Raw genomic sequence first — 13803 nt, 5'->3', positions numbered from 1 at the left:
TGTACCCCTCCATTGGTGTTTAGGGTAACCCCAGTTTATGAAGGAGAAAACCAACTAGAGTGGTTAGGGATGGATTCCTTTGTCCAGATTGCTGGAGGCAGCTGAGTCTCATAATCAAGCTCCCTTCTCAGCAGGAGGAGCTGAAAACTTTTAGCCCACATCCTCATTAATATTTCTGCCCCCCTCAATAACTGTTCACCGGTAAGGGTTGAGTTTTACCTATCAGGGGCACTTCCTTTTCCAAAGCACTCAGTGATCTCCATGGTTTTGTCTTTCATTACTGAGAGAGAACACTGACCATCAATTTATTATCATTTAGCCTTTTTATTTTATTCTCACCTTGTCATGCATGTCCTTGTTTATATCCTTTGCACCATTACTCCTTGTACACAAATTCCTCATTGGTAATGTACTACAGCCTACTTAATACCTATCATGCATATTTCCACTATTGATTTGGCTGCCTGAAATTTGGATTCTTCAGAAATCGCTGGTTTTTCATGATTGACAACCATACAGAATCATTGGAAGAATACTTGTGTTAATATGATAATAATGTCATCATCCTCATCCTTATCTGGACTTTTCCAAAAGGGAGTATTTAGGATTATTCAAAACAAAATAAAATTATTCCCCAAGGGAATCTAACCCCCTCTCTTTCTTCACACTGTAACCTTTTGCATCAGAGACTCACAGCAAAAGGGCAAGGTCCACTTTGAATTTCTCACTTCTCTGGCTTATAGTCCTCAAACAAAAGATCTAGGAAACTTCTTATCTAGTCCACTGACACCAACTCCTCTTGCAAGAATATAATTCATAAAATTAGTGCAGAAAAGTTTTCTGGAAAATTTTCTTAAAAGAGAGAATTCACAAAAAAGTTCTTGGGAAAATAAAGGCATCTTTCAGTGAAGAATCTTCCAAAGTCTTATTCACATACTAATACAGCTGGCAAGGCTCTCAGCAGATTCTTTCTTTATGTAAGTGATTAGAGATAGCTGGTGGAGTACTGGATAGAGTGATGGGCCTGGAGTCTGGAAGATCTGAGTTCAAATTTGACCACAGACACTTACTAGCTTTGTGAACTTGGGAGAGTCATGTGACTGCTTTGTCTGTAAATTGGGGATAGCACCTACCTCAAAGGGTTGTTGGGAGGAACAAATGAGATATTTGTAAAAATGCTTAGTACAGAGCCTGGCACATAGTAGGAGCTAAATTAAAGTGATTATTTCTTTCTTTCCTTAATGGCTCTGGAAGTGTCAAGCATTGCTGCTACTTACCACTCTCCTGCACCTCTGCATGGCTTCAAATGGGTAGTATAAGGGTAGTTGTTGTTTGTCCTGCATTCTTGAAGAGGACCATAATAGATGTCATGACTTGCACTGAATTGGATTTAAGTGAGGAAGGGCTGTACAAAGTCTCTTCTGCATAGCCATCTGGGTTTAGTGGCAAGATATGTTATCAGGAAGACTGGATATGGCCCCAGATGTTTAAGGCAATTGGGGTTAAGTGACTTGCCCAGGGTCACACAGCTAGTACATGTCTGAGGTGAGATTTGAACTCAGGTCCTCCCAACTTCAGGGCCAGTGCTCTATCCACTGTACTGTCTTAGCTACTCCTTTGTAGCTTAAGGAGCTACCCTCAGCTACAGACAAACCCTTTGGCTACGCTAACCTTTAGGTGTGGACTCAACCATTGCAAAGAGGAGGGAGGGAACTCAACTCCAGAGTTTCTCTGTATGAATGGAGCCGGACAACTTCTATAGATATTATTTTCATTTTACAGATAAGGAAAACTGAGGCTCTAAGCTAAATATGCCTATCTCATCTTGTACTAATGACAGTTTTAAAGCACAACTCGCCATTAAATCTCATTTGAATCTTATTTTATTAGATTCAGTACAAAGTTCTAATCTGTTGAGAGTCTTTTGGATCATGAATTTGTTCAATGTGTTAATTACTCCTACCTTTGTACCACCTATAACTAGATAAGAAGGCCATCTATGCCTTTAACCAAGTTATCACTAGAGATGCTAAATGGTACAAGGCCATGGCCAGAGCCCTTTACCGTTCCATTCAAAACCCCCTTCCAAGTGACATCTACTCTTTTGGTCCAATTCTGAATCCACTGAACAGTATTGTTGTCTAACTCTCATCTTTTCATCAAGAATAGGACAAGAGATTTTCTCAATTTCTTTGTTAAATCTGGGTAAACTATACCTTCAGTGACAACTTGATCTATATGCCAAAAAAGGACATAAGATGAATTTAGTATGTTCTGTTCTTTATGAAACCATGCTTTGTGTGATCATTTTTATAGATGTTCATCTACAACCATCTCTTTAAAAGAATATGCTTTAGACTTCCACTACACAGTAAAGTCAAGCTCAGTCAGCTACAGATTGTTGACTTCCCTCTCTTCTTTCTTTTTAAAATCAGCACAATATTTGTCCTTATTCCATCTTACAGCAACTCTTCATCTTTGTCTATCAAAGGTTGCTGACAATGGCTCAATAATCTCATCTGTCATTTCTTGCAATGTTTTGTGCCTTGTCATTTGAACTCATCAAGGGCAGCTACCTGCTTTCTTCCTATCTACTTATCTGGGGATTCAATTCCCTCTTGGTCATTTTTGTTTTATTCTTTCCAGTCCACAGATCATCCTTCTTGAAAACACAAACAATATTGGAGATGAGCATCTCTGAGTTCTATGATCAATTTTCCTTACACCCCGAACATTGATCTATTTTTTTCTTTCAGCCTCCTTAATCAAGTTTTTGAAAACTGATCTTGAAAGTTCACCAAATTATATGTAACTTTACTTTTCTGTTCCCCCCCCCCTCCAAATCTGGAGACATCAAATCTTACTTAATCAAAAGTTAAGCAAAAAAAATTACCTAAACCATTGTTGAGGATGGTATCTCTAGTTGTTATAAAACACAGAGATGGGGGCCAACATAATGTAGAAGGAGCCCTGGATTCAGAGTCACAAGACGTGGGTTTGGAAGTCGGCCACATTACCTGCCCCAACACTTAATCCTTTATGATCCTCAGTTTCCACATCTGTAAAAGAAGCCAGCGGGCAAAATTATCTAAAAGAATCCATTTAGCTCTAAATTATCTGATTCTGCAAATACTGCAGAATAGTCTTGGAAGTCAGAACATCTGGGTTCAAATTCTGAAGTGTGACCTCGGGGATAGTTAATTAACTTCTCTAAACCTGACTTTCCACATCTTTAAAATGTGGGGTAATGCCCACACTATGTATTTCACAGGATTATTACGAGTCACGTGACTTGTGAACCTTAAAGTAATTTGTTTTCATGTTGTATACCCCATTAGACTGTGAGTTCCTTAAGATGAGGGTCTGTATTTTATTATTGTTGGTATACCTAACACATTTAGCATACAGTAGGCGCTTAATAAATGTTTACTATTAATCTCCACATGAGAGGGATCCTTTGGGCCGGGAGATTCTTCCAGTCCACATCTATAACGCTACTATGGTGATATCAATTCTCCTATTGGAACAATCAGATTTGGCCCAGTCTTGCCTAGCGGGTCAGAAAAGCAGGCCTTTCCAGCACAATGCCCCGCCCCCTCGCCCCCCTTCTCGCCCGGCTGAAGGAAGGGGGCGGGCCTCCGTCCACGCCGGAGACGCGCTGACGTCAGCGTGCGGTGACACCGCCCCGCTCTCGAGCTGAGGAGCCGGGGAGCCGGGAGTGGGAGGGCGCCCGGCGTTGGCGGTGGTGGCGCCCGTTTTCACTTAGAGCAGGGCCCCTGGCGCGGCGCCCGTCCCCGCCCCCTGGGCCCTGGCCTCGGCTACCCCCAGGCCTCCTGGGAGCTCCCTCCAGCGCCGGTCCGTCATCATGGTGTACTTTGGCCTTCCGATCACCCGTCCTCATTGAGCCCTCAGGAGGCGAGCGCGTCTTGGGACCATCATGCCTGCCCGTGAGTGAGGGGCCGGGATCGGAGCCGGCTATTGGCGGGGAGAGGGGACGGGAGAGGCCCCGGATGTCCGTCTTTCTGTCTGTGTGATTGTCTGACCCGTCCTAAACTGACTGACTGACAGTCGGAAAGGTCTGAGAGGAGTGAGGGAGGGGGCGGGGCTGAGGAGAGCCCGGAAGCGTGTGAATGTTGTGTGTGAGTGTATATGTGTGTGTGAGTGTATATGTGTGTGTGAGGGTGTGTGTGTGTGTGTGTGTGTGTGCGTGCTGCACAACCCTCCCCTCCCCATCCTGGGGGAAAGGGGAGGGTCTTTCCTAGGTGTGTTGTATTGGGAACGCAGTGGTGGGGAGGCCTTTACTGAAGATTTGGTGGGGGGGGTGGGGGTGGGGGAGGGAAGATTGGGGGTGGGGGCGGGGAGATGGAGGTAGGCAGTAGGGACAGGGAAGGAATTAGGGGCTTTGAAGGGGGCTGGGGCAGAGAAAGGGGAAGAAGAGATGCGGGTGTGCCGGGGAAGGGGGAGGGAGGCCGAGGGAGTATGTGTGGAATGGGCTAAAGCTTCTATTACAAATGCCTTGTAGTCAGCCAAGTAGCTTTTATTAAGCACCTGTTCTGTGCTGGGCACTGTGCCAAGCACTGGAAATACAGTAAGTCAAGTAGTATTTATCGTGTGCCTACTGTATAAGGGAGGACAGTTTGGTGGTACAGTGGTTAGAGCTCTGGGTCAGGAGTTGAAAAGACCTGAGTTCAAATTTGATCTCATACATTTACTAGCTGTGGGACCCTGGGCAAGTCACTTAACCCTGTTTACCTCTGTTTCCTCGTGTAAAATGAGCTGAAAAAGAAAATGGCAAACCCCTTCAATATCTTTGCCAAGAAAACCCCAAATGGGGTCACGAAGAGTCCAACACTACTGAGCAACAACGCAGTTGTATGCCTGGCACTGTGCTAAATGCTAGAGATACCAATTCAGCCAAGAAACATTTATTAAGCACCATCTGTATATCAGGCACTTTTTCAGGTGCACTCTGATATAAAGAAAAGCAAAAGGCACGAAGTTCCTGCTCTCCAGAAGGTTATAGGCTTCTTGTTAACAGGCTACATGTTAATTGAATTGAGTGAGAGGGTGCTGATCTATAAGGGTGAGTGGAGAATGTGGGCTACAGTTTGAGTGTTAGAGCTGGAAGAGTGACCTCCAAGCCAATTTGTCACTTTATATTTGAGGAAACACTAAGGTCCTACTTGCCTAAGAACTAAGTTAGTGGCAAATCCAGGAATGGAAAAAACACAACTCTCAGTCCCTACATTTTCAGGACCTTTTGAATTTCTTTGGGGAGGGAGAATGAATAGTTCCAATTGGTGCTCTTGATCAAAGGAGTAGAAATTAAATCTTTGGGAGATTTTCTTAAAGTTCAGGACTGACTGGGTTAGCGCTTTAGAGTAAACTAAAGTGGCTCAGTATTACCTCTGAGATAAAGTATAAACAAACTCCTGTTTTTGCTATTTAAAGCCCTTCACTACTAGTCTGTGGCTTACCTTTCCAACATCAAGCATTTCCAGGTTTATTACATATTATTTCCAAGTCAAGCTGTCCTTTCTGTTCCTCACTCTATTTTCTCTTTGTACTGTCTCTTCACCTATCAAACTCCCTAGTTTTCATTGAGACACATCCCAAGCATCATTTGCTACTTGATCATTTCTGATCAACTGAACTGCTAGTGAGTTCCTTCTCTACCGCAATTACCTTGTATCTATATTATATACCTATCTATCCAAGTCTTGTGACCCAGGCCAGATTGTAAACTCCTTAAAGGCAGGTTCTGTTTCACTTTTGTTTTTGTATCCCATGGTACTGTGATGGTGGTCCACAAATGGTAAGTGTTTAAAAACACTTTCTTTGTGAAAAAATTAGCTAGCATGTAAGAAATAGGTTTTTACCAGCATCCTGGGGCAAGCAGTGCTGCTCCATTCCTGATGGCCTATTTTAAATAAGTCCAGATGCTTGTGGCTTTAAAAAAGCCACATAAAGGGAAGAGATGATAGTGAATCCATATGTGAGGGGAGGAAGAAAAGATTTTGCATATCTTAGAATTGGGAATATGTAGTACATGATTATAAGGTAAGTACTATTCCCCGTAGAGTTGTTAGAGTTAGTAAATAAACTGTTTTTTTTTAATCTTCTGTATTTGGAGATTAATACAGGACATAATGGTGAGACTGAGCTCAATCTCATGTTTTCTCTAATAGAGGGTAAATAGGGATTATTCTGCAGCTTTAGTTTATAAAATGCTAAAAATAAATATTAAAGTGACATTGACTTAAAATTATGCTTAATGTCTGTTATTTTATTGATTTATAAATGAAGTGGGATGATTTCTTTTATTAAAAAAAAAACTTCATATAATAGCATTAACATGATAAATTAACCATTTCTTCATCTTGCCCAGCAACCTCACAGTTCTCAAAATTGTGTCTTTTTTTTTCCTTGTCCATTTTATTCTAGAAAGAAAAGGGGAAGAAAACTGTACGTGCTGCATTATTAGTGTCCTTGAAAGACCTAGTATAACAGTCTAGGCCCTTAGTGTCTTGTCAGGGGAGATAGAAAAACAATTCATCTTTTAAATTTTGATGCACTTTACGAAAATGGTTATCAAGTGTGATGTGATAAATTTTGCATTAATAAACTAAACCAACACTTTTAATTGTTAATGAAATAGCCAGTGGAAGAATTTGAGGACAGATTTTTTTTTTCTGTTTTATTCTATTTGGTATCCATACTTTTGGTAGCTTATTTTTATCTAATTGGACACCTGGTAGTAATGTTTAAATTAGAAAAGTGGTGGTGAATCATTTTTAGAGAATTGGGACCAGGGGCAAAGAATCTAACAGTATAATAGTTATGAGTGTTTAGAAAAGAGGCCAGTGAATGCTATCATATTAGTGCAAAGATTAGAACTACTTCATGGTAATTCTCTTTGTAGAATAAGTAGCTTCCTAAAAACTTTCTAAATGTTTCTTTTAATGATAGGTTGAAATCATGTAAGACTGACTACCTCTTAAAAACTTTGTTTAGTTAAAAAAGCTTTTCTTTTGATTTGCTATAAAATTTTGCTGTTTTTTGCTACTTCATGGTAAATAATTTATGATGATAGTAAATAAAGATTATATTTTCAATCTTGCCCATGTAATTGCTTTTAAAATTGGCATATGGTAATAAGAATCAAATAAAAAATGTAGTACAGTGGAAACAGTAATCATTTCAGGTTTGATTTACAAAAAAATATTCTTGAAAATTATCTGAGCCTTTTCTCTATAAAGGGAACATAAGAAAAAAAAAAAACAAAACAAAGAACACCCAACAACAACAACAACCCTGATTGAAATACTTCATTCACCTGAAAGTGAAAAGGGCCACTGATGGAAATGAACTTGACCTTCTATAGGAATATTCCTCCAGGAGTGCTCCTTTAATGCTCAGCTTTTGTTTGGCTGTTTTAATTATGTTCATTTTCAAGATTTTTCAAACCTACAAACATGATTAGAAGAACTTGGTCTCTAAGTTTCTATATATATATATATATATATATTTTTTTTAGTGAGGCAATTGGGGTTAAGTGACTTGCCTAGGGTCACACAGCTAGTAAGTGTTAAGTGTCTGAGGCCAGCTTTGAACTCAGGTCCTCCTGACTCCAGGGCCGGTGCTCTATCCACTTCGCCACCTAGCTGCCCCCCTATATTTTTTAAGTCTGGGAAGATAAGTCAAACTCATAAAGCATCATTAAGAATCTTGGGTTGTGACCCTAAGCAATTTTATACCTCTAAGCATAGTGAATAGACAACTGCTATTTGCTATTAATGTTCACTAATTAGTTGTAATTCCAGGTAAGAAGGCTTACAGAACCTTAATCAGGGATGTATGTAATAGGTCTGAAAGAAATGAACATTTTGCCTTTCTTTTTTTAAAATAAACATTTTTATTTAAAGTTTTGAGTTCCAAATTCTCTCTCCTTCCCTTCTTCCCCTCCTCCCTCCCTGAGGCAAGAAGCAGATATAGGTGATACATGTGCAATTATGTAAAACATTATCATGTTAGTCATTGCCTCCTCTTCTTTATAATATTCTTACTTTTCATAGGAAATGTTAGGGGATCTACTCTACTATCTTAGCTCATTAGCCCAGTATGCTTGTGCATATTCCTTAGCCTTGTGATTTGGAAAATTTGTGATTTGGCTTCATGTTACGTGAAAACTGCTACATTTACTGCTTTTGTAGTTTAAATAGTCAAATTTCTTGTCACTTAGCTGTCAGTTAGCTAGCAGTCAATCAGATAGCATATATTAATGTCCCTGTTATGTTCTAGGTACTCTGCCAAGTGCTGGGAATTCAAAGAAAGGCAAAAGGCATTCCTTGCTCTCAAGGAGCTCTCACATGCAACACCTATGTACAGATAAGCTATTTACAGGGTAAATTGGAAATAATTACCAGAGGAAGGAACAAGAATTAAGGAGGATCAGAAAAGGCTTCTTGTAGTAGGTGAGATTTTAGCTAGGACTTGAAGGAAGCCAGAACATAGAAATGAAGAGGGAGAGAGCATTCCAGGCAAGGCAGGAGAGAATGGAGGTGGAGGCAGGGCCCTGAGGCACAGCTAGTGAAAATTTCCAGTCTGGATATGGAATGTCTTGTTCAAGGAATAGCAAGATGTTTAGTTTTTAGCGTTTTCATGTAATGTGTGTAAAAGCTATTATTTATTGCTACAGAAAATTGAAAGTTGGACTATCATTTTTAAAAGCCTGTTCACTTAGGTTTTGTGTATTTTAATATCTTTGGTCATGTTTGTTATTTTTCTGGCTTGTGACCTTAAGCCGGTAGGGGTAATCATACCCTAATGAGATCATTGTGCAGAAAGACCATCATAAAGATTAAACAGCTGTGAGCTTATTGAGATAGTGTTATTATTGTTGTTTTTATTCTCTTTTCTGAAATAAGTCTTGCATTCCTTTTAAAACAAAATTGTTAGGCCTTAATAAATAGTAAATTTATTTCACCAGAGATGGCAAAGTCTTACTCCAAAGCCTACCTTTTTGTCCTCTTTGTTTGATCTCTATTTTATCTGTCACATTTCTAGGGTTACTTACCTGAAGGGAGAATAACGTTTATTTTGTATTCTAATACGATAATTTATGAAGTGACTAAAGATCATCACTTCCAAATTTTTATTCGGATTATAGTCTTTGCTTTTTGATAAAGTTTTCAAGACTCATAGACAATAAATTGTTGCTGCTGCTTTTTCTATCCATATTGATCCCTACTTTCTTCCCCCATATCCCCCAGTTAATGGAGAAATTAGAGAAGTTGAGAATTGAATTTAGATGTGCATTTCCTGGCAACTAAAGAAAACATGTTGGGTTATGCAATTCTAATTGATAAAAGAAAGTATAAGTTTTTCTGAAAATACAAACTTTATAGACAGTGGATTAAGGTTGGAGTTTAGTGAGTGGTCCAGGCTTTTGATAATAGAATGGAAGGTGTACAAAAATCACATTAAAATGGACATTTCTTATATCTACCCTAAGTTGAAGTTATAAATAACACTCATTAACTATCTTTGTGTAGTTGAGGTAAAGTGTAGGTATGTTGCTTTCAGATGATCTAACTTAATAAAGGGATAGTACTTGTTAACTATGTCTCTCAAATATTAATTGCTTCAAGTGAACCTTTGTCATGTTTGAATTTTCCAGAGTCATGGAAGTGCCAGTAATCTGTTTTGTTCATTGAGTAGGGATCCATATGCTTTAAATTCTAAATATGGGGGAGGCAAGAGTTGACATTCTGTTATGAAAGTTTAGGAGCCTAATTTGTATTCTTACCCAGATGGAGAACCAGCTCCACATGGAATGGTATCCATGGGTAGGACCAGTATTCTCAAAAAGTTGCTTTTAAACTGCTTGCAAGCCCTAGGACAAATACTTGGTTGAGACCTCAATTCATTGCTAAGTAAAATGGAAAAGATAGGGCTTTAAAAACATGTTGTTAATCAGTTGTCTTAATCATAAAACAAAAACAAAAACCCTTTGTAAAAGGTCCCTTTAGAATGGTTGATTTTATTATAACTCCATCCTAATAATTGAGTAAACTGCAAAATGCATCTGAGTAGCTCAGTGAATTAAGCTGTTGAATGGGATTGTTTAGGTTAATTCAACAAGCATTTTAGTGCCTTTCCCTTGCAAATCACTGAGATACAGAGATAAATAAAATATTACGGCTGACCACAAGTTTATAGTCTAACAATATCACTTATTTAAATGATTCCCAAAGTACCAGCAGCTTACATTTGAATTTCTTGTTTGGAATTTGAAAACATTTTTCTATATACATGTTTTAGACTACATTACTGGTTAAATGGTCTTTTGGAGATCCTGAAATCTGGCCACCTTTAATTATATTACTTTTTTTTTTGGCACGGGCAATGATGGTTAAGTGACTTGCCCAGTGTCACACAGCTAGTAAGTGTCAAGTGTCTGAAGCCAGACACTTTCTTGACAAACAAGAAAGAAGGGGTCTTGGTAGTTGTGGAACATTATGATTTACTATACCAAGAAAGGTGGGCTGGCATTTAGATGAGGCTAATCATGCTCCTCATTGACAATTAAAGAAAGTTAATTGTTTAATGGGACCCTTCTTCATTTTGTAATTTTCACTAGGGGACTAAAACTACCAGACTTACTAGAAGAGATGCAATATCCCAGAGGCTATAACTTTTCTTCTAATTATACTTTTAAACCAACTTGGAAAGCTAAATTCCTGAACTTAACTCAAGGACATAGAAAGATGGCTTTAGATGCAAACTTAGTTATAAAAATTATTACAGCATAAAATTAGTTACATTGTAGATGAATATGATAGAAACTCAAGGTAATTTAAATTTTGATCTTTTCTGGATCTAGTTAAAATGCCATGGAGCAATATTCTAGTTAGATGCTGATACTCCACCAAGCCCTCCCTCTAAATTTTTGAATAAGTGATTAAATAATGTTGGCAGTAAACTATGTCCTTTGAGAAGTAATGTTAGCTGCCTGGTTGCTATCATTTTGCTTTTGAATATAAGTGGGATCATTCAATGAATGAGTTAGCAGTAGGTGAAAATGGTTGTTTTAAAGGAAAAGAAATAATAGTGCTTTTTACTTATCACTGCCATCCTTAAAGAGTAAGAGAGCTGAGTTTTGCTTTTTTAAGTGGTAATATTGTCAGTCATATGAAAATTTGAGGGTTTAGAATGAGTCAATTTATGTTGGAACATCTTAATAGGTTTTATTTTCTCAAATGATCTTGTCTGTTAGCAAGAGTACCAACTATGAATGAATACGTTCTTCTGAATTAACGGCAATTTCTACTATGATTAATATGTCAAAACTGTCAAAATTCTCTTTTCATAGTTATTTGCTGAACTCTTTTTATTCTTGAAACAGCTCAGTTTTTTTCAGTGCTGGGAAAACCAGGCTAAAACTTTTCCTCCTTTGAAAGTTGTCACTTGCTTCCCTCCAAAGCTTTGTAAATTCTGGGATTATTGACAGGTAATTTTCATTATAGTCCCCCCCCCCTTCCCGGTCCCCCTTAAGCTTATTTGAATATTTTATGTACTAGATACATTCCACTTCCACTTTCTTTGATTGTTTTGGTGGTAGGTGTTTATAATTCTTGTCCTCAGGAGAAATTCTGTTCTTCTAAAACTTCATTATTTTGTTTTTTATTCCCAGTTGGTGAATTATTCTGTTCTGCCCTTTCCTTTTTTAAATCTTATTTATTCTCTAGGCTATTTGTGCTGGAGCAGTTCCTGGCTAAAGCTAAGTGTTCATCACACCCCTACTATTTAATTGACTTTTTTGAACAGCTGCCTTGGCAATTTGCTATGAAGCTGAGATTGCACTTTTAAATGGATCTCACATTGCCTGCTCAGAAGAATAAAAGGCAGGTGATTTAGCTTGGCCATTATCAATTGTGGAACCTCATAAACTTATGTACAGTTTTAATATAAAGGTTAGGCTAAAGTACTGGACTTGGAGTTGCAAAGACCAATTCTGATTTAGGAGGTCACAAAACAAATCTGATTAAGAGAAATGATTGAAATTTTCTAACTACTGATAAAATGGACTTTGATATTACCCTTATGTGGATGTTAGATACAGTGACAGAATTGACACAATTGAATTTTTAAAATAATTTTATGAACGCAATTTTTATAAAGTTGCAGGAGGCAGTGAGGTGAAAACCTAAACCATATAGGAGGTGATTTATTTTTCTAAAGGTCTTAGGGAGAGAAAGTATAGTACTATATTAGAAAGACTAGTGAATTAAGAATCAAAATCCAAGCACTTAGCAACTTGTCACATAGGAATGGTATTTCATAGTGTTGGGGTCAGGATCAAATGTCCTAAAGGAGTATAATATTGTATTTCACCGTTGAATTGATTCATTAAATATTTTATGAGTGACTAGGTGGAGCAGTGGTTAGATTGAAGGTCCTGGAGTGAGGAAGACCTGTGTTTGAATCCAGCCTCAGACAGTTACTTAGCCATGTAATTCTGGGCAAGTCAATTCACCCTTTTTGCCTCATCTGTAGAAAGAGCTGGAGAAGGAAATCACTCCAGTATCTTTGCCAGGGAAACCCCAAATGGAGTCACAAAGATTTGGACATGACTAAAATGATTGATCGATAACAAAAATTGTATGGAGAACACTATTCTGGGTTCTAGGGGAGGTCCCTGTCTTCAGTTTACAGTAAATTTAGAGGACATTTTGAATTATGGGCAATTGTTAATTGTGAGCTTAAAAGATTTTAAGAATTACTGATTTAGTGATATGAAAAAGAAGGGAAGGATGTATGGCAAGCAGAGGTTTGAGATTACTGTAATGTTTGGGTAAGCTATATATCAAATGGCCCACAGAAGTATAATATGGTATTTCACAGTTGAGTTCAATTTACCAAACACTTTTTATGAGAGTCTAGGTAGAGCAGTTGATAGATTGAAGGGCCTGAAGTCAGGGGGACCTGAGTTCAAATCTGTGCCCAGACACTTACTAGCTGTGCAAGTCACTTAACTCTCTTTGCCTCAGTTTCCTCACCTGGAAAATGAACTGGAGAAGGAAAAGGCAAAGTACTTCATTATCTAGCCAAGAAATCCCCAAATAGGGTCATGGCGAATTGAACACCTGAAACGACTCAGTAACAACAGCAACAATAGAATTTTTGCAGGTCTAAAATTACTGTGTAAAAATCAAATTTTTACTTATGTATTTAAGTAGAAACAAATTAAAGCTCCATTAATCTTCCTGAAGAATTAGCCAAGTGTAATTCATTTTGAAAAATAAAAATGGTCTTTATTTCCTTCTTGTATTCCTTTTTTAAAAAATTTGCCTTTTATTTTTATTTAAAGTTTTGAGTTCCAAATTTTATCCCACCTTTCCTTCCTCCCTTAACCCCTCCCTCAGGTTGTAAGCAATCAGATACAGGTTATATATGTGCAATTATGTAAAGCATCACCATATTAGTCATTTTGTATAAGAAAACTTGAATAAAAGAAAAAAATGAAAGAAAGGAAAAAATAACTTGCTTCGGTCTGTGCCTCTTGTATTTTTGAAGTATCAGCAGGCAGCTCTGATGTTTGGCTTTTTTGGGTGTTTTTTTGGAAGTAAAAAATGATGCTTCTCCAGTTAGTCTTTCTGTTTAGTGTGATGGAAATTTATTAAAGGATTGAAGTAAAATATTGAGTTTTTTTCTCAAATGAAAATTTTTATTTAGAACCTATTATTATTGATTTATACGGGTTTTACCTAACCACCTTTCAGAATATAAATGAACAAAATC

General features: G+C 37.9%; 1 protein-coding gene across 4 annotated transcripts in view; it reads left to right on the top strand.

The window, feature by feature from the left end:
- EFR3A (EFR3 homolog A) overlaps nt 1–13803 on the top strand; it is a 150983-nt gene that overhangs the window by 10711 nt on the left and 126469 nt on the right. For 2 of the 4 annotated variants that reach the window (XM_043967157.1, XM_043967141.1), the window contains exon 1: nt 3714–3947. The exons of 1 other annotated variant lie outside the window; for it this stretch is intronic. In XM_043967157.1, coding sequence (XP_043823092.1) covers nt 3938–3947 — 10 coding nt within the window. In that variant the 5' untranslated portion in view covers nt 3714–3937. Of the gene's footprint in view, nt 1–3713; nt 3948–5796; nt 5816–13803 lie in introns of those variants that run through there. One more of the 4 variants, XM_043967165.1, reaches the window with a different exon arrangement.

Source organism: Dromiciops gliroides, chromosome 1, assembly GCF_019393635.1.
Source record: "Dromiciops gliroides isolate mDroGli1 chromosome 1, mDroGli1.pri, whole genome shotgun sequence".
In the NCBI taxonomy this organism is placed as follows: domain Eukaryota; kingdom Metazoa; phylum Chordata; class Mammalia; order Microbiotheria; family Microbiotheriidae; genus Dromiciops; species Dromiciops gliroides.
Note: the sequence above shows the minus strand (reverse complement) of the source record. Positions and strands in the feature narration are given on the sequence as shown.